Genomic DNA, 26,808 nt, shown 5'->3' with positions numbered 1-26,808 from the left:
ATCATTAGTTCATGGAATGGATCATTGTTTTAAAGCTGTGATTGCTTGTCAAATTTGTCTCTAAGATTTTAGCACTCTTTTATCATGTTGCCTTGCCTAAAATTTATGCCTAAAATTATTCATTTTAGAAATGATCACAGTATATACTTTCCAAAGGTATGTCTCAGCTCTTCTGTTACCAACCATAACCTTGTATTTTTCTTGTGATGGGATGGGTCAGAAGTCACTGTTTAACTTTATTAATGTGAAATAATACTGGGATGAGTAATACTGAGTCATATTTGTATGACTTAACTTTTTTAACTCTTATAAGCATTGATCAAAAAGCAAACTAGAATTCTTTAAAAGAAATGTTTTTTTAATATTTTATTCATTTTATTATCATTAATCTACAATTACATGAAGAACATTATGCTTACTAGACTCCCCCCTTCACCAAGTCCCCCCCCCACATCTCATTACAGTCACTGTACATCGGCATAGTAAGATGCTGTAGAATCACTACTTGTCTTCTCTGTGTTGCACATCCCTCCCCATGCCCACCCCCCACATTGTACATCCTAATCATAAGGACCCCTTTCTTTTTCCCCACCCTTATCCCTCCCTTCCCACCCATCCTCCCCAGTCCCTTTCCCTTTTGTAACTGTTAGTCCATTCTTGGGTTCTGTGATTCTGCTGCTGTTTTGTTCCTTCAGTTTTTCTTTGTTCTTATAGCCCTTCAGTTTTTCTTTGTTCTTATAGTCCACATATGAGTGAAATCATTTGGTACTTGTCTTTCTCCGCCTAGCTTATTTCACTGAGCATAATATCCTCTAGCTCCATCCATGTTGTTGCAAATGGTAGGATTTGTTTTCTTCTTATGGCTGAATAATATTCCATTGTGTATATGTGCCACATCTTTATCCATTCATCTACTGAGGGACACTTAGGTTGCTTCCATTTCTTGGCTATTGTAAATAGTGTTGTGATAAACATAGGGGTGCATCTGTCTTTTTCAAACTGGGCTGCTCATTCTTACGGTAAATTCCTAGAAGTGGAATTCCTGGGTGAAATGGTACTTCTATTTTGAGCTTTTTGAGGAACCTCCATACTACTTTCTACAATGATTGAACTAATTTACATTCCCACCAGCAGTGTAGGAGGGTTCCCCTTTCTCCACAACTTCTCCAACATTTGTTGTTGTTTATCTTTTGGATGGCAGCCATCCTTACTGGTGTGAGGTGATATCTCATTGTGGTTTTAATTTGCATTTCTCTGATGACTAGTGATGTGGAGCATCTTTTCATGTGCCTGTTGGCCATCTGCATTTCTTCTTTGGAGTACTGTCTGTTCAGCTCCTCTGCCCATTTTTTAATTGGATTATTTGCTTTTTGTTTGTTGAGGGTGTGTGAGCACTTTATGTATTTTGGATGTCAACCCTTTATCGGATTTGTCATTTATGAGTATATTCTCCCATACTGTAGGGTATGTTTTTGTTCTATTGATGGTGTCCTTTGCTGTACAGAAGCTTTTCAGCTTTGTATAGTCCCACTTGTTCATTCTTGCTTTTGTTTCCCTTGCCCAGGAAGATATGTTCATGAAGAAGTCGCTCATGTCTATGTGTAAGAGATTTTTGCCTATGTCTTTTTCTAAGAGTTTTATCATTTCATGACTTACATTCAGGTCTTTGATCCATTTCGAGTTTATGTTTGTGTATGGGGTTAGACAGTGATCCAGTTTCATTCTCTTACATGTTCCTGTCCAGTTTTACCAGCACCGTCTGTTGAAGAGACTGTCATTTCCCCATTGTATGTCCATGGCTCCTTTATCATATATTAATTTACCATATATGTTTGGGTTAAAGTCTGGAGTCTCTATTCTGTTCCACTGGTCTGTGGCTCTGTTTTTGTGCCAGTACCAAACTGTCTTGATTAATGTGGCTTTGTAGTAGAGCTTGAAGTTGGGGAACGAGATCCCCTCCCCCCCCCACTTTATTCTTCCTTCTCAGGATTGCTTTGGCTATTCAGGGTTCTTTGGTGTTATATGAATTTTTGAACTTTTTGTTCCAGTTCATTGAAGAATGCTGTTGGTAATTTGATAGGGATTGCATCAAATCTGTATATTGCGGGACAAAGGAAATGTTTCTAAATATTTGAATAGTTGGTATTTTTTCTGCATGTCTAGATTTGGGGACCTCATTTTCTTATAAGGTAAATAGCGCATTGAAGGGTTATATGTTGAGTATTGGTATACTCTGCAATTTTAGATTAAACATAGTAACAAATTGTATATTTAATTCCTAATAAAATTAACGATTTTAAGAGCACTTGTGTTTGTTTACAATTACAATAGTCTTTTGAGTGTTCCTGATTTATCATATCACTTTTGAAAAATTAGCTTTTAGAGCCATGGTAGGTAATTGGTTATTTTCCTGAGGTTCAGATTTATATAGTTTGAAGCTACCTGGCATGCTAAAGCTAGTAACTTATGAGTAAGGCTAGTTTAGTGCCTTCTGTCTTGCATTTTGGTGAAATTTATGATCTCTACTGGTTGCCCTGTAAAATAATAAAACTTTGTTTCTCTGTGACAAAGTTCTAAAAAATAAAGCCAGTTGCTGGCACAGGTGATGAAAGGGGAAACAGAAGCTAGATCTAAGAAGTGGTTCTTCTTACCCAAAATATACAAATTAATTATAAAACAGTTATTCCTGATAATGCTCTGAGAAGCCATAAATAGTATCCAGAACTGTTTATCCTTAAACATAATCATTCCTAGACTGCTATATGTATTTAACTACTTGTGTCTGCTTTTTAATTGTAAAAGTAACACACAATATATTGTCCCTGTGCTAAATTAAAACAATTTTTTTAAGTTCCCTTTTACTACCTCCATCCTCCAATAATAAGTAAGCAGTTATTATTTGGTGTATTCCAGGTGTTTTTATGTTTATTTATATGGTTTCACACACTGTGTACAATGTTGACTTATACATGATCATACTGTACATAGCTTGCTTTTTTTTCTCTTTATCTCTTAACAATACATAGAGATCTACCACATACATTGGAATATTATTCAACCTTAAAAAGGAATGAGATTCTGATACAAGCAACAACATAGATGAACCTTGAAAACATTTCACTAAGTGCAGTAAGCCGGACACGAAGGGAAAAACCTATGATTCCTCTTATATGACGTACTTAGAATAGTCAAATCCATAGCAACAGAAAGTAGAATAGTGGTTACCAGGGACTGAGGGGTGGGGAAGATGAGGAGTAGTGGGTACAAAGTTTCAGTTTTGAGATGTCGTCAAAAATTCTGGAGAAGAGTAGTGGATATAGTTGTACAACAATGTGCATATACTTGGTACCTCTGAACCCTACAGTACTGTACCCTTTAAAATTGTCAATTATATGTTACATGTGTTTCCTCAATTTTTAAATGAAATAAATGGGGGGAAAGTACTTTGAGTTCTTCATGTAGTATGGATATTAACCTGTGGTCTATTATGCATGTTGCAGAGTTTTTTCCCAGTCTTTTGACTTTGTCTCTCTGGGATTGTTTATCTAATATTCGTATAGTCAGACCTTTTTGTTAAATTGTTCATCCTGGTAGGCATTCTTTGGACTGTCTTAATCTAAAGAGCCGTATTTATTTCAACCTTATGAAATCTTCTCATTTGGTAGATTATTTTCACCCTCTTACTATCTAATCTTTATTTCTAAAACTTGTATTAGCAAGATTTTGGAGCATGTGGAATTATTTTATATGTTAACTCTTTTATTCCTTCCACCTCTTTAGTCTTTTATGCTATTCTCTGGGAGAATTCCTCAACTTCATCTTCTACCTTGGTAATTTCTCATTAATATCTATTCTACTATTTAGCCTAACTATTGACATTTTCATTTTGACAATTACATTTTAATGTATTATCTCAATAGTTCCTTTCTGGTGATACTATATTTCTTTTAACATCTCCTTCTATTTGTTCTGTTAACTACTGTAAAATAAGCCATAAAACAAATGAAATTATGCTAGCACCATTAAAGATTGTTTAGAGGTTACAAACTCACTTCTGGACTTCTTTAGTTAGTTGTGTGACTTCGTGTAGATTATATAACCATTCTAAGCTTTTGTTTTCTGTATTTACTCTGTGTCTTTTGATTGGTGCGTTCAGTCCATTTATATTTAGGTTGATTATTGAAAGATATGTACTTATTGCCATTGCAAGCTTTAGATTCGTGGTTACCAAAGGTTCAAGGGCAGCTTCTTTACTATGTAACCGTCTAACTTAACTCTCTTATTATGCTATTATGAACACAGTCTGGTGATTCTTTATTTCTCTCCCTTCTTATTCCTCCTCATCCATTTATATGTTAGGTGTCTTATTCTGTGTTTCCTTTGACTGCTTTTGTGAATAGTTGATTTTATTTTTTGCCTTTAGTATTTGGTTGGTCTGCTTTCTTTGTTGTGATTTTATTTTCTCCGGTGACATCTATTTAGCCTTAGGAGTGCTTCCATCTAGAGCAGTCCCTTTAAAATATCCTGTAGAGGTGGTTTGTGGGAGGCAAATTCCCTCCACTTTTGCTTGTCTGGGAATTGTTTAATCCCTCCTTCATATTTAAATGATAATCGTGCTGGATACAGTATTCTTGGTTCAAGGCCCTTCTGTTTCATTGCATTAAGTATATCATGCCATTCTCTTCTGGCCTGTAAGGTTTCTGTTGAGAAGTCTGTTGATAGCCTGATGGGTTTTCCTTTGGAGGTGACCTTTTTTCTCGCTCTGGCTGCCTTTAATACTCTGTCCTTGTCTTTGATCTTTGCCATTTTAATTATTATATATCTTGGTGTTGTCTTCCTTAAATCCCTTGTGTTGGGAGATCTGTGGGCTTCCATGGTCTGAGAGACTATTTCCTCCCCTAGTTTGGGGAAGTTTTCAGCAATTAAAGACACTTTCTATCCCTTCTTCTCTTCTTCTTCTGGTACTCCTATAATGTGAATATTGTTCCATTTGGGTTGGTCACACAGTTCTCTTAATATTCTTTCATTCCTGGAGATCCTTTTATCTCTCTCTGCCTCAGCTTCTCTGTATTCCTGTTTCTCTGATTTCTATTCCATTAACAGTTTCTTGCACCTCATGCAGTCTGCTCTTAGGTCTTTCCAGAGATTGTTTTATTTTTGTATTCTCCCTCCTGACTTCATCCCTTAGCTCTTACATACTTCTCTGCAGGTCCATCAGCATGGTTATGACCTTTATTTTGAATTCTTTTTCAGGAAGGTTGGTTGAATCTATCTCCCCACGCCCTCTTTCGGCGGTTGTCTGGGTAATTCGGGACTAGACCAAATTTTTCTGCCTTTTCATGGCGATAGAGGTAGTTGTAGGCAGGTAGCGAAAGTGTCAGCTGGGAGAACAAAGTCCCTTCCTGGTTGCTGGTCACCTTGCCCTTCTCCGCTGCCTGTGTCGGTTACCTGGTAGGGACTCATGGATTATCTTTTCCAGTAAGACTTAAACCGCAAGAAATGGTCTCCAATGTCTGCAGAGTAGATTCTGATTAGATGTGAAGAATTTCATAATAGCACAACTTTTGCAATGTCTGCAGAGGAGACCCAATTGGAGAGAATGTAGCCCAAACAGTGTCCCTCTCCTTGGGCTGGCCCCGTAAGTGCCCCAGCTTATGTGTGAAAACTGATAGCTCTCCCAGAGACACCTGCAGCATGCCTGAGAACCAGGCTGTCCCAGTAAAATCCCCTGGCCAAAGTCCTCTGCCTCATTTTGCGAGTAGAATTTTGGTTCTTGAATCTAGACTCTTGCGGCCTTATGCAAGTCCCAGATATAGCACAGTCATAACTTACAAACTAAAAGTGTTCCCTAAGGAGAGCCCCGAGGATGGAGCAAGACTGTATCTGTATCCCAAAACCTGTGGGGAAATGTTCGTCTGTTCCCAAACAGAGGTTTCTACTAACGGCACAAAACAGGCAAAGAGGTTTTGCAACAAGCAAGCCTTCAGTTTCAAAGCTGTGGGGCATCCAGGACTCCAAAGAGCTAACCCATTCTTTAACCCAGAACGCAGGACAGTGCACAGGCAAAGGAAGGGCATGTGGCATCTGACCCCATCCACAACCTCACCTTTCACCAGCAGCCTGCTGTAAGGGAGGGCCCTAGTGGGAAGAGAGGACAGCTCCCTCCTGTGGAGCTAAAGCTTTATTGTGATCGGAGCTCTTTTACAGCAAAAACAAAGCCATAGCGATGGCTTCTGGAGAATGAACAGCCAAGTATTTCTTTCAATGTGTACTTCATTCATCCATCCATTTACAATTATTTGTTGAAAGTCTGCTCTGTGCCTGATAGTGTGCTGTTTCCAAGAGACTGAGAAACTCCTGCCCTCGGGCAGCTAGGTGAGCAAGCCACACCTACAGGTGCACTGCAGACGCCTCAGAACTCAAACCTCTCTGGTACTGGTGGTGTCATCCAAGTGAGAAAAAGGGGCAAGGCCGGTAGGTAGCCTAGCAACAGGCCAGGTACATCATCAGGTGGTTAACATTCCGTGAGAATCCTGGCCATAAGAACCCCAACTGACCCACACAGCGAACTTGCCAGGGGCTGAAAGCCTTTGGCAAGACAAGTGGCGAAGTCCACAGTATTCATTGATTACTAAGGAGAAAGAAAGGCGGCCCTTATGGGTGGGGTGCTTCAGCGGGCTTCCCCTAGGAGAGGGCAGACAGTGGATTGTCTAAGGGAAGCACAGGAGGAGGTGGCACGAGAACGCCAGATGTGGAGAATTAAGGTGAAGGTAAGAGCTGCTGAAGACTGAGCTAGCATTGCTGTGAGGCGCGGTAGAAAAGCTAAAGGTTGTGGCAGTGGAGGCACTCGGGGCAGGGGAGAGAAAGGTGCCATCAGCCCTGGAAACAGAGGAGCTGGGGAAGGATGAAGGGGTGGTGCCAGAGGCCCTGACCCCTCCCGTACTGAAAGCACTGTGGCTGTAAAGAAAATAAAGACCCAGCAACTGAAAGTTCCCCTAGGAGAGGAGTAGTCCCCTCCCCAGGTCTCTGTGGACCACCCCTATAGTCAGGCTGAGCTGGTGGATTTGGCAGTTTGAGCTGCCCAGTTTAGTCAGAAGCCCTCAGAGTCAATATCAGCTTGGCTCCTGCATCTCTGGTACTTAGTTACAGCCATTAAGACCAAAGAGGCCACAAGCCACAAGTCCGACCTGTGTGTTTGTAAGACTTCCTTCTGGAGAGCGGACCAGTGCCACTCGAACCCACACAGGAAGACAATTGGGGAACACGGTTTGACTGAGGGGAAGGTCAAGGTATCTCCCCTGAGAGACCAGGGAGAAACAGTAGGCCACATGTTTAAATAGCTATCCATTGGTCCCCAGTGAACATACAATGTATCCTGGCTCTGGTGGACACAGGGGCTGAATGTTCACTGATTCATGGTGGAATTGTCTGGTTGGGTAAGACCAAAGCTATACCAGAAGCAGTTATAGGTAAAGTCCAGGCCTTTCCTACCCCTACAATTACAGCATTCCTTCAGGAGTTTCTGGGTCTGCTAGGCTACTGGAGAGAGTTTATCTCACACTTGGCACAAATTCTGAAGCCCTTATACCGGTTGATATGAAAAGGCGTCAGGTGGGAGTGGGATGAAACTTGTGCATCTGCCTTCACTACAGCCAAACAGGCAGTGAAGGCCGTTCAGGCCTTGAGTGTGATAGACCAATTAAGGCCCTGTGAGCTGCATGTACATGTGACTGAAGACGGTTATAGCTGCGGTCTCTGGCGGCGGCTTGAATGAACTTGCCACCGTATTGGATTCTGGTCACAACTTTGGAAATGGGCAGAGGTATGATACACTTTGATAGAAAAACAACTGAATGCCATGTATCACTCCTTGCTGGCTACAGAACCCATCACTGGAATGGCCCCGATAAGGGAAATACCCACCAATCCCATCTTGGGGTCGGTACAAGAATGGATGCAAAAGCCAAAGAGTGGTGTGGTACAAATGCCCACAATGGCCAAGTGGGGTTCTTATCCTCAGCAGCATAGTGCCCTCTCCAGTAGCCCCTTGAGTGAAGAACTCCAACGCTTATTGGGCCGGTGACATATACTAGTGAAAAGCAGGAAGAATTTGCTTTTGAACCATTAGTAGCAGAAAGACCCTATTGGGAGGGAAGAGCCCCTATACCCGAAGATGCATGGTACACAGACGGCCCCAGCCATGGGCAGTCCACAAAATGGAGGGCCATAGCTTTCCATCCTAAGACTGAGACAATATGGATGGAAGATGGTGGGGGGAAGTGCAGCCAATGGGCAGAGTAGCAGGCTGTGTGGCTTGTGATCAGCCAGGAGCCCTCCCCTATAGTTGTCTGCACTAACAGCAGGTCTCTCTATCGGGGCTTGACCCTGTGGCTACCAGCCTGGTACAATGCCAAGTGGCTGGTTGGTCACCGACCCCTTTGGGGACAGGAATTGTGGCAAGACTTATGAGCCTGTGGTCAGAGTAAAATGATTACAGTATACCATGTGACAGGTCATTTGTCACTGGCTCCCCAGGAAATGATGAAGCAGATAAATTGGCCCAGATACATTGGTTAGAAGGAAAGCCTGCCTCTGATGTAGCCCAGTGGTTACATCAATGTTTGTTGCATGCGGGGTAAAAGACAATGTGGCCTGTAGCCCGTCGGTGGGGCTTGTCTTTGACCTTTGAAGAAGTTAGTAGAGCCTGGCAGGAGTGTGCCGTATTCTCCAAAGGGACTTACACCAAGTTCCACATCAATATTGGACAATAACCAAGGGGCCTATACCCCTCATCAGGTGGCAGAGAGACTCTGTTGGGCCTCTGCCTGTGTCAGAAGGATATCAGTATGCCATGACTTGTGTGGACACGGCCACTGGACTTCTGGTTGCATTTCCTACCCGTTGTGCACACCAGCAGACAACCAAAAGAGGCCTGGAGCAACTCTGCCGCCTATGGCTGACCACAGGTAACTGAGCGTAATCAGGACACCCATTTTACTGGACATACACTGCAAGAATGGGTGCCACAGCTGGGAATCAAATGCAAGTTCCATGTGCCATACAATGCTACCACAGCAGGCATGATAGAGAGGCACAGTGGCTTGTCAAAATCCAGACTAAAGTCAGTTACTAATAGTCTGTGGGGTCAGTCAGTCTGTTTATGGACCATGCTATGGTGTTTGAATGAGAGACACCAAAAGGGAGCCCTGAGCCCCATAGACATGCTAACACATATGGCTGCCTCCCCTCTACAACTGCAAGGACAAACCAAGGAAGAATCACTGAAGCTGAGGTTCCACCACAAGAATAAAATCTTGCTGCCAGCACCAACTGCACTGAACCCTGGAGACTCCATTGAGTGAACATGGCCTTGGACCTTTCGACACCTGGACCAACGATGGCTGGCTCTCCTGGCCCCTTGGAAACAAGGCCTAGAAGCTGGCCTCCTGTCTATTCCTGGAATAACCTCAAGAGTGGCCCCCAACGGTTACAGTAGTATATCCTGAATGGCCAGAAGGCAGGAGAATCCTACCGGGCAGTTTTGTTTTATTGTTATGGCCAGTGCATGCACCTCCAGTAGCACTATGTAACCCCCATAGGGAAAGGAGTAAAAGTATGGTATACTAGACCTGAATGGGACCCCCTTCCTGCTACATTCCTGTCTTAGGACTACTCTCTTGCATGCATCCTACCTGATGGACAAGATTTACCTATGTTGTTGTCATTTAAACATGTGTCTTATCACCCCTAAGGTCTTTGTGGATTGGGAACTTCCTCTGGCTTGAGGATTATTATAATTTTTGTTATTAGGAACCTCCTCTGGCTTGAGGATTATTATACTTTTTGTTATCTGTATCAAAATCTTGTTGTCTCTTAATTTTTGTTATTATCTTTAAGTTGTTGTTACTCTCTGTTGCTGTTTTGGAATCTGGTGACAGTGCTCCAGGTTTCTCGCACAGGGACCACTGTGGAAGATTGAGAGCATGTAGATTGTAAGGCAAGAATCGTGGAGTGGTGGAGTGTGGGGGAGTTCGGGTTCCTATGGCTAGGATCCTCACTGAACTTAAACCACCTGATTATGTAATTGGCCTGCTGCTTGTCTGCCACTTCCAGGCCTTCAGGCAATGAGCTATTATTGCACCATATAGAGAGCTCAGCCCAGTAATCTGGGCGGAGGCAGAAATGCTAGTGGTTGACCCACCTCCACGATAACAAGCCAGATAATAAACACTTTCATCCTAAAGAATCATTCTACTGTCATTTCTTTGGTCTCACTGCATCCATAGCGAACTCGCTGGGGTCTGAAACCATTGGCCAGACAGATCTTAGAGGTTTGATAGACCTTCTTTACTTCCAAGATAACAATATACTCCAGGACTGCTTGCACTTTTTTTTTCTGCTCCACACCTGAAACCAGTCATTTCTAAAAGCCCTGGTTTCCTTAGGAAATGGTAGAGGCTAAAATCTGGGCATTTTTTATGCACACTCCTTGGATTGATCATTGTTTCTCATCCTGTTTTATGAGCAGAGCTAGGAAATACATGTAATTTTTTAAGATATAATAAATCATGAATTTATACTCTTTCAAATTCAAGGCTAAGGGTTTTCACATAAGTTTGTCACTCTTATTATCTAGATCTCTTTCAGCTACACCAAAAATCTGGGTTCCTGGAGATACTGACTAAATTATATACTTGATTTCTCCATGGGTCAAAGACAGCAGTCTACATTTCTATAAATTACTACTGCATTACTATAAATGTTACACTTACTGAAAACATTTTATGTGTTACTTGTCATTTTCTTTTGCTTTTTTACATATAGGTTATAGTAAGGATGTACAAATTACCATGTTTTCAAATTACTGAACGATTTCTTTTCTGTGTGTAATTATGACAACTCACTTAATTGCTTTTATGCTATAGAGACATTATTCTACTCCACATTTTCTATTTCTTATCATAGTTTTCAATGGGATGCATGATTTTCTCTGTTACTTTTTAAGTGCAGTAAGTTTTCCTGTAATTTTAGGTAAGAGGAGTGGGTCAAATAGCCTGTTTTTCATCTTTGTGACTGGAGTTCTCTCTTCTATTGTTTTCACAAAGTGATTTTAAAAAATACAACCCTCAGGCTATCTGAGGGCTTTCCTTTTTTTGACCCACCTCTCTTTTATCTGAACTTTTTCTTGTCTTTGTTTCTCTTATTCTGTTCTGCTCAATTTGGATCCTACTCCTTAAAGTTTTTCTCAGAGCAATGTTAGTTTTGAGAGCTTATAGGGCTCAGACTGCTTCAACACCAATAGACTTTGTTCTTACTCTCAGCCTGAGAATTCAATCCTTGGAGTCCTTCCCAGGCTAGTCTCCTGTTTTCATGCCACTGAAGGGCCCTATGCTCAGGGCCACCAGAGAAGTCCAGTTGTCTTCTGTCTGCATCTTTGGGCACAAATGCTGACACCATGTAGGTCTCAGAGTTGTCTGACAAACTAAAGGTTTTGGGGGAAGCACTGTCTCTTCATTTTGTTGTAGCTTGGCTTTTCTGTTTTGCTATGTGTTTTTTTTTTTTCTTTGAAGAGTGAAGACCTGTTAAATATTTAATTTTCGTAGTACTGAGTGAGCCAGCAGAATGATGAAGCTGGTCAGAGTGCTATGGAAACACTGAAGTATTCTAGTCACTGAAGAGTGATGGAATAAGATTGCTAAATTAGGTGCCAAGCAGAATAATGACCTCTGCATCTCTACCTGCAAAGTATTTGCAGTGCTATCAGTTTTCTACAGTAAACATCTTACAGATGTAACCGTTATGGTTGTAAAAAAAAACCTAATCAATAACAGTGAATCAAATAAAAGGTACATGGCCCTAGGAAATGAGGTAATCCATTGAAAAGCATTCCAGCATCCTTTTTGTCTGATTTCAGATTCTGGATATTTCTAATTCTTTCCTTAACTTTATCACCTTTCTCACATATGCTCTTTCATAGCTAATTTTAGAACACAGGTTTTTTTGTGAACATGTTTTTCTATTATGCTTTATTTTTCTTTGTAGGTATGTTATTTTTTTCCCTATACCTTTCTTCTTATGAAAACCTTGTAGATTTCACTGAATCTTCTTTTCTATTGCTCATTATTTTGTAAAATTAGTTTTAGAAAGGAGAACTGACTTGATATATAAATCTTAGGACAGGTGTTATATTGTATTATATTATAAACTAATATCAAAAGACTCAAATTGCTAAAATCAGAAATGCAAATGGACATATTAATACCAATTTACAGAAATAAAAAGTATTATAAGAGAGTACTATGAACAGTTTTATACTAGCAGGTTAGATAATAGCTGAAGTGAACAAATTCCTAGAAATGCACAACCTGCCAAAACTGAATCATGGAGAAAATCTGAATGTACCTAGAACTAGTAAAGGGATTGGATACATAATCAAAACCATTCGCAAAACAACAAAAAGACCTTAAGCAGATGGTTTCACTGGTGAAGTCTACCAAATACTTAAAGAAGAATTAACACCACTCCTCAGATTCTCCCAAAAACTTGAAGAGGAAGAGCATTTCTTAACTCATTCTATGAGGCCAACATTACCCAGACACCAAAGCCAGACAAAGATACTACAAGAAAAGAAAACTATAAGCCAATATCTCTTCTGAACATATATACAAAAGTTTTCAACAAAATACTGGTAAAATAGTTACAGCAACATATTAAGCAGGAGCATATACAGTGACCAAGTAAGGTTTATTCCTGGCATGCAAAGATGGCTCAACAAATGAAATCCAGTTAATGTAATAACACCATATTAACAATTAAGGAAGGAAGGGGGAAAATGGTTATCTCAATTGATGCAGAAAAAGCAATAAACAAAAATCAAAATATCCTTTCATGATTAAAAAAATCTAACAAACTTGGAACAGAGAGAAAATTCCTCATGGATGGATAAACAAGAGGTGGTATATACATACATTGGAATATTATTCAGCCTTAAAAAGAAATAAGATTCTGATACAAGTAACAACATGGATGATCCTTGAAAACATTACACTAAGTGCAGTAAGCCGGACACAAAAGGAAAAACATGATTCATCTTATATGAAGTTCTTAGGATAGTCAAATCCATAGAGACAGAAAGTAGAATGGTGGTTACAAGGGAGTGAGGGGTGGGGAAGACGGGGAGTAATGGGCACAGAGTTTCAGTTTTGAGAAGATGTCAAAAATTCTGGAGAACAGTAGTGGATATACTTGGATGACAATGTGCACATACTTAATACCTCTGATCCCTACAGTACTGTACCCTTTAAAATGGTCACTTATATGTTACATGTGTTTCCTCACAATTTTATTTTTATTTTTATTTTTATTTTGGTATCATTAATCTACAATTACATGAAGAACATTACGTTCTCTAGGCTCCTCACTTCACCAAGTTGCCCCGACATACCCCTTCACAGTCACTGTCCATTCGCGTAGCAAGATGCTGTAAACTCACTACTTGTCTTCTCTGTGTTGTAGAGCCCCCCATGTACCCATGCCACATTACATGCTAATTGTAAGGCCCCCTTTTTCTCCACCCTTATCCCTCCCTTCCCACCCATCCTCCCCAGTCCCTTTCCCTTTTGTAACTGTTAGTCCATTCGTGGGTTCTGTGATTCTGCTGCTATTTTGTTCCTTCAGTTTTTCTTTGATCTTATACTCCACAAATGAGTGAAATCATTTGGTACTTGTCTTTCTCCACCTGGCTTATTTCACTGAGCATAATACCCGCTAGCTCCATCCATGTTGTTGCAAATGGTAGGATTCGTTTTCTTCTTATGGCTAAATAATATTCCATTGTGTATATGTACCACATCTTCTTTATCCATTCATCTACTGATGGACACTTAAGGTTGCTTCCATTTCTTGGCTGTTGTAAATAGTGCTGCGATAAACATAGGGGTGCATCTTTTTCAAACTAGGCTGCTGCACTTTTAGGGTAAATTCCTAGAAGTGGAATTCCTGGGTCAAATGGTATTTCTATTTTGAGCTTTTTGAGGAACCTCCGTACTGCTTTCCACAATGGTTGAACTAACTTACATTCCCACCAGCAGTGTAGGAGGGTTCCCCTTTTTCCACAACCTCGCCAACATGTGTTGTTGTTTATCTTTTGAATGATGGCGATCCTTACTGGTGTGAGCTGATATCTTATTGTGGTTTCAGTTTGCATTTCTCTGATGACTAGCGATGTGGAGCATCTTTTCATAACTGTTGGCCATCTGAATTTCTTCTTTGGAGAAGTGTCTGTTCAGCTCCTCTGCCCATTTTTTAATTGGATTACTTGCTTTTTGTTTGTTGAGGTGCATGAGCTTTTTATATATTTTGGATGTCAACCCTTTATCGGATCTGTCATTTATGAATATATTCTCCCATACTGTAGGATACCTTTTGTTCTGTTGATGATGTCCCTTGCTGTACAGAAGCTTTTCAGCTTGATATAGTCCCACTTGTTCATTTTTACTTTTGTTTCCCTTGCCCAGGGAGATATGTTCATGAAGAAGTCACTCATGTCTATGTGTAAGAGATTTTTCCTATGTCTTTTTCTGAGAGTATTATGGTTTCATGACTTACATTCAGATCTTTGTTCCATTTCGAATTTACTTTTGTGTATGGGTTAGACAGTGATCCAGTTTCATTCTCTTACATGTTTTGCCTGTCCAGTTTTGCCAGCACCATCTGTTGAAGAGACTGTCATTTCCCCATTGTATGTCCATGGCTCCTTTATCATATATTAATTGGCCATATATGTTTCGGTTAATGTTTGGTGTCTATATTCTGTTCCACTGGTCTGTGGCTCTGTTCTTGAGCCAGTACCAAATTGTCTTGATTACTGTGGCTTTGTAGTAGAGCTTGAAGGTGGGGAGTGAGATCTGCCCCACTTTATTCTTCTTTTTCAGGATTGCTTTGGCTATTCGGGGTCTTTTGTGGTTCCATATGAATTTTTGAACTGTTTGTTCCAGTTCGTTAAAGAATGCTGTTGGTAATTTGATAGGGATTGCATCCAATCTGTATATTGCTTTGGGCAGGATGGCCATTTTGACGATACCAATTCTTCCTAGCCAAGAGCATGGGATGAGTTTCCGTTTGCTCGTGTCCTCTTTAATTTCTCTTAAGAGTGTCTTAATAGTTTTCAGGGTATAGGTCTTTCACTTCCTTGGTTAGGTTTATTCCTAGGTATTTTATTCTTTTTGTTGCAATTGTGAATGGAATTGTTTTACTGATTTCTCTTATTATTACTTCATTGTTAGTGTACAGGAGAGCCACAGATTTCTGTGTGTTAATTTTGTATCCTGCAACTTTGCTGTATTCCGATATCAGTTCTAGTAGTTTTGGACTGGAGTCTTTAGGGTTTTTTATGTACAGTATAATGTAATCTGCAAATACTTTAACTTCTTCTTTACCAATCTGGATTCCTTGTATTTCTTTATTTTGTCTGATTGCCGTGGCTAGGACCTCCAGTACTATGTTAAATAACTGTGGGGAGAGTGGGCATCCCTGTCTTGTTCCCGATCTCAGAGGAAAAGCTTTCAGCTTCTTGCTGTTCAGTATGATGTTGGCTGTGAGCTTATCATATATGGCCTTTTTTAGGTTGAGGAACTTGCCCTGTAGACCCATTATGCTGAGAGTTTTTATCATGAATGGATGTTGAATTTTGTCGAATGCTTTTTCAGCATCTATGGAGATGATCTTGTGGTTTTTGTCTTTCTTTTTGTCTATGTGGTGGATGAGGTTGATGAATTTTCGAATGTTGTACCATCCTTGCATCCCTGGGATGAATCCCTCTTGGTCATGGTGTATGATCCTTTTGATGTATTTTTTAATTCGGTTTCCTAATATTTTGTTGAGTATTTTTCATCTATGTTCATCAGGGATATTGGTCTGTAATTTTCTCTTTTGGTGGGGTCTTTGCCTGATTTTGGTATTAGAGTGATGCTGGCTTCATAGAATGAGTTTGGGAGTATTCCCTCCTCTTTTATTTTTTGGAAAACTTTAAGGAGAATGGGTATTATGTCTTCTCTGTATGTCTGATAAAATTCTGAAGTAAATCCATCTGACCAGGGGATTTTGTTCCTGGGTAATTTTTTGATTACTGCTTCAACTTTGTTGCTGGTAATTTGTTTGTTTAGGTTTTGTGTTTCTTCCTTGGTCAGTCTTAGAAGGTTGTATTTTTCTAAGAATTCCATTTCTTTTAGGTTTTTCAGCTTGTTAGCAGATAGGTTTTCTTAGTATTCCCTACTAATTCTTTGTATTTCTATGGGGTCCGTAGTGATTTTTCCTTTCTCATTTCTGATTCTGTTGATGTGTGTTGATTCTCTTTTTCTCTTAATAAGTCTGGCTAGAGGCTTATCTGTTTTGTTTATTTTCTCAAAGAACCAGCTCTTGGTTTCATTGGTTTTTTTCTGTTGTTTTATTCTTCTCAATTTTATTTCTTCTCTGATCTTTATTATGTCCCTCCTTCTGCTGATTTTAGGCCTCATTTGTTCTTCTTTTTCCAATTTTGATAATTGTGGCGTTTGACTATTCATTTCGGATTGTTCTTCCTTCCTTAAATATTCCTGGGTTACTATATACTTTCCTCTTTAGACTGCTTTCACTGCGTCCCACAGAAGTTGGGGCTTTGTGTTGTTGTTGTCATTTGTTTCCTTATATTGCTTTAATCTCTTTTAATTTCGTTGTTGATCCATTGATTATTTAGGAGCATATTGTTAAGCCTCCATGTGTTTGTGAGCGTTTTTGCTTTCTTTGCACTATTTAGTTCTAGTTTTATACCTTTGTGGTCTGAAAAGTTGGTTGGTAGGATTTCAGTCTTTTTAAATTTACTGAGGCTCTTTTTGTGGCCTAGTATGTTGTCTATTCTGGAGAATGTTCCATGTGTACTTGAGAAGAATGTGTATCCTGTTGCATTTGGATGTAGAATTCTATAGATGTCTGTTAGGTCTATCTGTTCTAGTGTGTTGTTCAGTGCCTCTGTGTCCTTACTTATTTTCTGTCTGGTGGATCTATCCTTTGGAGTGAGTGGTGTGTTGAAGTCTCCTGAAATGAACGCATTGCATTCTATTTCCTCCTTTAATTCTGTTAGTACTTGTTTCACATATGCTAGTGCTCCTGTGTTAGGTTCATATATATTTATAATGGTTATTTCCTTTTGTTGGACTGAGCCCTTTATCATTATGTAATGTCCTTCTTTATCTCTCGTTACTTTCTTTGTTTTGAAGTCTATTTTGTCTGATACTAGTATTGCAACACCTGCTTTTTTCTGCCTGTTCGCATGAAATATCTTTTTCCATCCCTTGACTTAAACTGTGCATGTCTTTGGGTTTGAGGTGAGTCTCTTGTAAGCAGCATATAGATGTGTCTTGCTTTTTTATCCAGTGTATTACTCTGTGTCTTTTGATTGGTGCATTCAGTCCATTTACATTTAGGGTGATTATTGAAAGATATGTACTTATTGCCATTGCAGACTTTAAGTTTGTGGTTACTAAAGGTTCAAGGTTAGCTTCTTTACTATCTTACTGTCTAACTTAACTTGCTTATTGAGTTATTATATATACTGTCTGATGATTCTTTATCTCTCTCCCTTCTTATTCCTCCTCCTCCATTCTTCATATGTTGGGTGTTTTGTTCTGTGCTCTTTTTAGGAGTGTTCCCATCTAGAGCAGTCCCTCTAAGATACCCTGTAGAGGTGGTTTGTGGGAGGCAAATTCCCTCCACTTTTGCTTGTCTGGGAATTGTTTAATCCCTCCTTCATATTTAAAGGATAATCGTGCTGCATACAGTATCCTTGGTTCAAGGCCCTTCTGTTTCATTGCATTAAATATATCATGCCATTTTCTTCTGGCCTGTAAGGTTTCTGTTGAGAAGTCTGATGATAGCCTGATGGGTTTTCCTTTGTAGGTGACCCTTTTTTTCTCTCTGGCTCCTTTATTACTCTGTCCTTGTCTTTGATCTTTGTCATTTTAATTATTATGTGTCTTGGTCTTGCCCTTCTTGGGTCCCTTGTCATGGGAGTTCTGTGTGCTTCTGTGGTCTGAGAGGCCATTTCCTCCCCTAGTTTGGGGAAGTTTTCAGCAATTATTTCTTCAAAGACACTTTCTGTCCCTTTTTCTCTCTTTTATTCTGGTACTCCTATGATGCAAATATTGTTCTGTTTTGATTGTTCACACAGTTCTCTTAATATTCTTTCATTCCTTGAGATCCTTTTATCTGTCTCTGCGTCAGCTTGTCTACGTTCCTGTTCTCTGATTTCTAGTCCATTAATGGTCTCTTGCATCTCGTCCACTCTGCTTTGAAGTGCTTCCAGAGATTGTTTTATTTCTGTATTCTCCCTCCTTAGCTCTTTCATATTTCTCTGCAAGTCCATCAGCATGGTTATGACTTTTATTTTTCAGGAAGATTGGTTAAATATATCTCCCCAGATTCCTTCTCTGGAGAGGATGTGGAAGATGTCTGGGTTAGCCTGGTCTGGATCAAATTTTTTTGCCTTTTCATGTTGATAGATGCAGTGGTATGCTTTTGACTAGTCTGTCAGGGGGGAGGGCCAAGACCCTTTCCACTTGCTCCTGTTCTTTCTTTACTGGGACAACGGCGACCCCTAGCGGCTTGTGTTGGGCAGTTGCGCATAGACTGGGTCTCTGTTTCTTGCCTGGCTGCTATGGAGGGAGCTCCCTTTCTGTGGGCGTGGCCAGCCTCAGGGCGCTGCTCTGCTATGGCAGGGCCGCTCCGGAGGGGGAATGGGTGGGGGACTGTTTATCGCCGTGAGGGGTCTCAGAGCTGCTGCCCAGGGGGTTAGGGCGCCTGGAGTTCCCTGGGATTCCCAGCTTCTGGGCTAAGTATCCCAGGATGCTTCCGTCCAGCAGTGGGTTCCCTGTCCCTTTAAGACTTTCAAAAAGCACTCGCTTTTCTTTGTCCCAGGGGTGTCGGCAGCGGGGACCTGCTCACAGGTCTTACTGTCCTGTTTCCCTAGTGTCCAGCACTCCATGCACTGTGTGTCTGCACTCTGGGTGCGGATGGCTAGGGCTGGGTGTTTAGCTGTCCTGGGCTCCCTCTCCCTCACAGCTCTGACTCCTCTCCTCCCGCCGGGAGCTGGGGTGAGGGGCGCTTGGGTCCCACCGGGCCAGGGCTTGTATCTTACCCCCTTCATGAGGCGCTGGGTTCTCGCGGGTGTGGATGTGGTCTGGCTGTTGTCCTGTATCTTGTGGTCTCTCTTTTAGGGATAGTTGTATTTGTTTTGTTTTCAAAAATATATATTTTTGGGGGAGGAAATTCCCACTGTCCTACTCATGCCGCAGTCTTGGCTCTGCCTCTATCTTGTCTATTTTTTTTTACGAAAAAAAAGAATAATTACCGTGTCCTCCAAAGCTTTTCTCTTTTGTTCACTTCTAAGCCATTTACTCGTCATGGTGACAGCAGATCCCCAGCTTCTGCCCAAAAGTCATCACGCAGATCAACAGTCCCAACACCTGCCAAAAGGAGAAGTAGCGTCCTGTGGTCAGAGACGTTAGGCGTCAACATTAGAGAGTCTTTAACTGCGAAAGAAATCAAACGTCAGGAGGTAAGCTGCCATTCAGTAGCGAGAGCATATATATTGGCTTATACTAAAAAAAAAGTACCTGTTTTTTAAATAGGTGTTTTGCCAGAAGATTAGCAAACTAATGCCTAAGGCAAAATCAACTTGCAGTTTTGTATTTGACAGTAATTCTTAATACACGCTAAGCAACACTTTGTGATTGGTGGGGGTCATCGGATTGAACTCTTTGATGGGGTAAAGTTATAATACATAGGGCACTATATAAAACATTGAGACTCCATTCTGAATTTTAGTTTTCAGATTGAGACACTTTAAAAAGGACTGTTTGAAACATCAGTTAAATAATGGTGAATATCAATTGTACATAATTTTCCTTTCTCAGAGGAAGGGATGGTGACTTATGATGTTTGCTTCATTTTTTTTAGGCAATATATGAAATGTCCCGAGGTGAACAGGATTTAATTGAAGATCTCAAACTTGCAAGAAAGGTCAGTGTATAACTTTTTATCATACACTCTGGTTTTTAGAAATTATATTTAACAAATTCTAACATAGTTTTCTTTTTAGAAGCAGAATATAATCTACTAGTGAATACTTTTTTTTACATGAGCTTTATTAGACACATCTTCAAATATGAATGTCAGTGAGAGAGTCTTTTAGGGGGATTAGCAAACATATACTTTAATTTCTTCTATGTTTTACAGTAGAATCCACAGTAGCTTTTGTACAGTTACTCAAACTTGCATTCAAGTACAGATCTCTCATAATGTCTTCTTTGCTTGATCTCTCTGTGTGACGCATTTCTCCCCCTCTGGTAGGCCTACCACGACCCCATGTTAAAGTTGTCTATCATGTCAGAAGAGGAACTCACACATATATTTGGTGACTTGGATGCTTATATACCTTTGCATGAAGGTGAGATATGCTACTTAATTTTCTTTAGAATCTTGAACAGCAGGAATACAAGGAAGTTTAAATCTAAACTTCTAATTTAGTGCTGCATTATTTCTAAAATAAACCAATTCTTGGTATTTCTGCTTTTTTATGCTTCAGATTTTTTGGCAAGAATAGGAGAAGCAACCAAGCCTGATGGGACAGTGGAGCAGATCGGTCACATTCTTGTGAACTGGGTATGTAGTATTTTAATCCAGATAGTTTTTCACAAGTACATGCCACACTTGTCATTGTAATGAATATCAGAAGCACTTGATCCAGGAACTAGATTATAAAAACAGATAATGCATTAAACTTGAACAAACTTTTGTAGCTGTGAGAACTTACAGTCTCTGTTTAAAAACCTACTTGATGAATGATACAGTTTTCTTTTAAAAATATGTTCCTCCTTGCACAGAGTTTTCACATTATATGCAGTTAATTTTCTGTTTCATTCTTTCAGTTAATTTTTGAGTGCCTGCCGGATGCTTGGCACTGTTGTGGGAGGGATCACTGGGAATTGAGAGATAAAAGGCAGTCTCTCCATGAATAATATAGTGAGGGATAGTCAAGTAAAGAAACAATCTGAAGGTTGGTGATGAAGGTGATACAGCAAGGCTACGGTGTCCTGGGACTAGAGAAGACTAGCATCTAACTAGTTGGCTAAAGTAAAAGTCATGAGTGTTTGGTTGAATTTAGCTACATTAGGGAAATTAGAAAAGGGTGTTTGGTGTTGGCCCAGAATACACTACTCCCCCCTAATATCACCTGCAGGACAATGCTCACAGCTTGTCAGAGCTTTCCAGAACAGGTGTGAGCTCTATGTTTCATGTTCAAAAGCTTACTAGTGGACTGACCATAGCAGGAACTTACCGTACTTTGTTTTCTGGTGTCACTCTTCAGTTGCCAGGCTTGAATGCCTACAAAGGCTACTGTAGTAACCAGCTGGCAGCCAAAGCTCTTCTTGACCAAAAGAAACAGGACCCAGGAGTCCAGGACTTTCTCCAGCGATGTCTTGAGTCTCCCTTCAGCCGAAAACTAGATCTGTGGAGCTTCCTCGATAATCCCCGAAGTCGCCTATTCAAATACCCTTTACTGTTGAAAGAAATTCTTAGACATACTCCAGAAGACCACCCTGATGTTCAGCTTTTGCAGGAAGCTGTAAGTAGTCCAACTAATGATTCTTGTGTTTTCCAAATTTGTACATTAGCTTGTCTTAGAAAGTTACGCAATGCTACTCCCAATTATGCATAGTGACTCAACATCCGGAGGTGTTTGGTGGATGTTTTAAGCACGCCATATGCTCGTGCACCACATACTGAGTAATAAAGAGGCAGTACACAATCTGTATTTATATTCTAATCAAAAGACTGGATTCTGGTCTTACCACTTCCACTACCTAGCTGGAGAACTTTGGGCAAATTACCTAATTAGGCTGAAACTGTTTCTTTATCTGTAAATGAAGGGACTGACTGAATTAACTAATTTCAAGAGTCCCTTCAAGCTTTAAAATTCTATCATTTTGATGTGGTGTTTTAGCCCTGTAGGGACACTGACTACATTACTCTGAAAAGACTACATCAGTTTTTTGATAATTTTTAGATATTGATAATACAAGGAGTTCTCTCCGAAATCAACTTGAAGAAAGGAGAGTCAGAATGTCAGTATTACATCGACAAACTGGAGTATCTGAATGAAAGGCAGAAGGATCCTCGAATTGAAGCAAGCAAAGTATTGCTTTGCCACGGGGAGCTGAAGAATAAAAATGGACGTGTAAGTGTATCTTAGAACTAATAGGAAATGAGTCATTGCTTCCCTTTCCTACCCAGTTTGTTTCCAAATAGATTATGAAGCAGGTTGTAAAATGGACTCATCAAATAGTGAAAGAAGGTTACTGGTTTTTGTTCTTTGTTACCAGCTTTCATAACGTACACATTTGGTTTCTGTCTTTGCAGAATAACTTAAATGTCTCTGGAGAATCAATAATATTTTATTTTTTAGTTTTGGAGCATAAATCAATTAGGCTAACAGTTTTTCTGAATAAATTATTAGTTCCATGTTTCATAAAAAAATAACATATCCATCAGAAGATTTTTCTGAAGAGTTGATAGTGATGGAAGTAGGTTTGGCATTACTAACCAGATTTCTGCAGCAGACTAACTGGAAGCAAACTTACTTTTGGAATTTTAATTGAAAAATTACCTGCCAGAGCTGAGTATAAGCATGAGTGGTGTTTTTTGTTTCATTATTTGCTTTTCAGAAGTACGATTAATAAGGTGAGGTTCTTTTGGGAAAAAGATGAAATCTGACGTCTCTGATTTATATTGTGAGTCCCAGCTGCTCTTTAAAGACTGAAATTTGTGTGGGACAAAGTAGAACCATTAACATTTTTCCAGCTTGCATTCTTTAACTCCTTACTTTGTTAGAAAACTTTGGTATGCAATCCTGGTCTTTCCAGGCATGTTTCTACTGATAGGTCTTTGTGGGGTGCAGTGATTACTCACCTGCTACCTCATCTAATGTTATATGCCAATAAGAAGTTTTTATAGTCTGAGATTAGACAGGCTCTCCAAGCAGAACATGCATCGCCTTCGAATCCTCCTCTTTCTGAGGTCATGTATAAGGGGAATCTCAAATAAATGTGATGAAATCAATCATGTCTAAATTCCAATCACTTAAAATCACAGGGTTCCACATGTAGGAAGTATTTGTTTCTCATTTCTGCAGAAATTTTACGTTTTCCTATTTCAAGACATCTTGGTTTTGACTCGTCCTGTTACACGAAATGAGCGTCACTCTTATGAAGTTTACCGACGACCAATCCCCGTCCAAGAGCTGGTCTTGGAAGACCTGCAGGATGGAGATGTGAGAGTGGGTGGGTCCTTTCGAGGGGCTTTTGGCAACTCACATAAAGGTAAAAATACAAATTGTAAAATTGTTTCAATTAACAAACTCAGAACCTATGTGAATTTAGTTTTAATCTTTAAAAATTCTTTCTCAGATTAATATATAAGATACATTTAAATATTCACACAGTTCAACCCCACACCCCAAAATCTGATTTAAAAAATGAGAACCTGAATGGAAATTTTCTGAAGATGTACAGATGGCCAACAGACACATGAAAAGATGTTCCGCATCACTAATCATCAGGGATGTACAAATCAAAACCACAATGAGATATCACTTTACACTAGTCAGAATGGCTAGTATTAAAAAACAAACAAATAACAAGTATGGGCAAGATTGTGGTGCACTGCTGGTGAGAATGTAAATTGGTGCAGCCTCTGTGGAAACAGCGTGGAGGCTCCTCAAACAGTTACAGAGAGGAGTACCATATTATCCAGTAACTGCACCTCTGAATACTTACCTGAAGAAAACAGAAACACTAATTCAAACAGATATGTGTACCTCTGTGTTAACTGCAGCACTATTTACAATAGCCAAGATATGGGTCCATCAATAGATGAATGAATGAGGAAGATGTGGATACATGTGCAATAACTCAGCCATAGAAAAGAATTAAATCTTGCCATTTGTGACAGCATGGATGGACCCAGAGGATATTGTACTAAGTGAAAAAAGAGAAAAACAAATACCATATGATTTCACTTCCATCATACAGCGTCTGAAAAACAGACAAAACAGAAATAGACTCATTAAGACAAAGAATAGGTGGTTGCCATGGTGGGGTGGGGTATTAGGCAAAATAGGTGAAGGGGATAAAGCGGTGCAAACTTCCAGTTACAAAATAGTCAAAAACTGAAAGTACAGCATAGGGAAAATAAAAAAGAATTCTGTCTCCACACAAAAAATTACAAATGAAAGGATTCCATTGTCCTATAGCTGCTGCTGTTATCAAGTTGTGCGCTGACACCAGTAGGTGCATCTAATAAATAATGTCCCAAGGCTTTATTTAATCCATCCACCTAACAAGTGTACATGTACAGAAATTCCAGCACCCACACCAAGATTATATGACCACTTTATCTACACAAACTGTTTTTAAGTCTGATTTCCATTCTTTTTTCCAATTTTTCTTTTCCTAGCTAAAAATATCTTTAGAGTTGGCTTTCAAGACCCCTCTCCAGGCCAGTCTCACACTCTGCAAGCCAATGATGTGTTCCACAAACAGCAGTGGATCAACTGTATTCGAGCCGCCATAGCCCCTTTCCAGCAGGCCACCAGTCCAGCCGAGCTGCAGGGTTTGCCCCAGCTCCATGAGGAGTGCGTCGAGAACAACCCCTCTGCTGGGAATGTCGAAACCCAGAAAAGGGCATCTACAGCACCCAGTGTGACTCAGGTCGAAGTTGATGGGGATGCTTCAGCGTGTGTCTCCCCTGCGTTCACCACAGACAACATGAAGAGTGTCAGCACACCGAGCACAGCCTGGCTTCGCAAAGCCAAGGGACAAATCTTCATTGGGTGTTGAATGGAAAGAGATGTCAGTATAAAGGAAGTTCTGTGTATTACTGGTGCAGAGCCTGTTTATTTATAAATGTATACAGTTTGGTTTTTGTAATGTGAGCATGGGTGCGTTGCAGGGTTACTTAATACTAGTCTTCACATTTTTTGTTATTGCTTTTTTTTAATGGCAGCTAAAGATACATATACAGATTACTGTTAAAACTGCAGCCTTCTTTTTTAAGATATATTCTCATAATTTGGAACATGCAAGCCTGGTATTTTTAATCAAATGAAATATTTATGGAATGGGTTACTTCTTCATTCTAAATTCGTTAGGACTTTCCAATACCTACCTATTGTGATATTTACAATATCTACCAAACCTTAAAATTTTTCAAGTACTGGAATTTTACCAGTGTTTCTTTGATAAACTGCGTGTGCGGAATTTGAAATTTTAACATTGTCTCCTAAAATCTACACAGAATACAGGTGTGTAATACATTATAATTTATACTGTATAAGGAACATAAGTTCGTTTTGAAACAAAGCATCAAACTTTATACAGATTTTCCGTTTTATGAACTGGAATATTTTATATTAGTTTTTTTCACTACACCTTCCTCATTTTCATTCACTTAACCTCCAATTATTTAATTTTTTTTTCTTATAATGTAGTTTTTAGTATTCGCTTCATTTATTTATTTTTTACTTTGACACCTTTACAGATTGGTAGCCTTTATTTTTTCACCTTGATAAAAATGTGTACATATGTGCATATATAGATATATATATATGTTTTTTAAATCATATTACCTTTATCAACGGAAACCAAGCCATACTGTTTTTGAGCCAGTTAAGAAAACTGCAATTTTTCCAGTGTAGTATTGCAAGGTGGTGAACACACATGAACTGACTCAGTGTATTCTGGACTACTGACAGAAAACCACCTTAAGGGTTTTCTTGAGAGCTTTAGTGCTGTCTGAAAAGCAAGAGGGCAGGCAGTTGGCTGCTAATACATAAAAAAGAGGGAAAAAGAGAGTAGTTTGGTCTTAAGGTAAAAATATCTGGTTGTGCTAGAACATGCAAGAAGATAGTAAAAGCTAAACTTGCGGGTGTAGAGTAAGTTATAGAAGGCTTGGGGAAAGTGAATTTTATTTGTTGGTTTATAATACCTGCAAATAATGAGTTAGAAAAGAAGCAGGTGTGTTGAAATTCTGACCATACTATATCAATTTTTGTGGATTTATTCATGAGGTAAAAATAATGAATCTTTTACTCTAAAATATTTCTGTTCAAATGAGATCATACTCTTTAAGTGGAGGACTAAATGCTCTGTGTCACAGCAGACTTATAATGTTGATCATTCAAGGAAATGTTGACTATTCTGTGAACTGTATTTGGCCAGCGCAAGTGAAAATGGAGAAAGATTGTAAATAGATCAATCCGAATGACTTCTTTTTATTTTATTTATTTATTTATTTATTTATTTATTCGTTTGTTTATATTTTTGTTATCATTAATCTACAATTACATGAAGAACACTATGTTTACCAGGCTACCGCTCTCAGCATGTCCCCCCGCCCACTACAGTCACTGTCCATCAGCGTAGCAAGTTGCTGTATAAACAGCACCTGTCTTCTCTGTGTTGTACAGCCCTCCCTGTACCCCCCACAACACTATACATGCTAATCGTAATGCCCCCTTTCTTTTTCCCCACCCTTATCCCTCCCTTCCCACCCATCATCCGCAGTCCCTTTCCCTTTGGCACTGTTAGTCCATTCTTGGGTTCTGTGTTTCTGTTGCTGTTTTGTTCCTTCAGTTTTTGCTTTGTTCTTATACTCCACATATGAGTGAAATCATTTGGTACTTGTCTTTCTCTGCCGGGCTTATTTCACTGAGCATAA

The 26,808-nt window shown here is 39.7% G+C and overlaps 1 protein-coding gene across 3 annotated transcripts in view; it reads left to right on the top strand.

Annotated features, from left to right (window-relative positions):
• The window catches only part of LOC118915912 (neuroepithelial cell-transforming gene 1 protein-like), a 65,979-nt gene extending 39,624 nt beyond the window's left edge, over positions 1-26,355 (top strand). For 2 of the 3 annotated variants that reach the window (XM_057498240.1, XM_057498241.1), the window contains 8 exons: positions 19,421-19,588; positions 19,990-20,052; positions 20,383-20,479; positions 20,618-20,694; positions 21,401-21,658; positions 22,100-22,270; positions 23,225-23,411; positions 24,547-26,355. In XM_057498240.1, the coding sequence (XP_057354223.1) occupies positions 20,002-20,052; positions 20,383-20,479; positions 20,618-20,694; positions 21,401-21,658; positions 22,100-22,270; positions 23,225-23,411; positions 24,547-24,929 (1,224 nt within the window). In that variant the 5' untranslated portion in view covers positions 19,421-19,588; positions 19,990-20,001 and the 3' untranslated portion in view covers positions 24,930-26,355. The remainder of the gene's footprint in view (positions 1-19,420; positions 19,589-19,989; positions 20,053-20,382; positions 20,480-20,617; positions 20,695-21,400; positions 21,659-22,099; positions 22,271-23,224; positions 23,412-24,546) is intronic. The other variant, XM_057498242.1, reaches the window with a different exon arrangement.
• The last annotated feature ends 453 nt before the right edge of the window (positions 26,356-26,808 follow it).

This window comes from Manis pentadactyla, chromosome 3, assembly GCF_030020395.1.
Source record: "Manis pentadactyla isolate mManPen7 chromosome 3, mManPen7.hap1, whole genome shotgun sequence".
Classification (NCBI taxonomy): domain Eukaryota; kingdom Metazoa; phylum Chordata; class Mammalia; order Pholidota; family Manidae; genus Manis; species Manis pentadactyla.
Note: the sequence above shows the minus strand (reverse complement) of the source record. Positions and strands in the feature narration are given on the sequence as shown.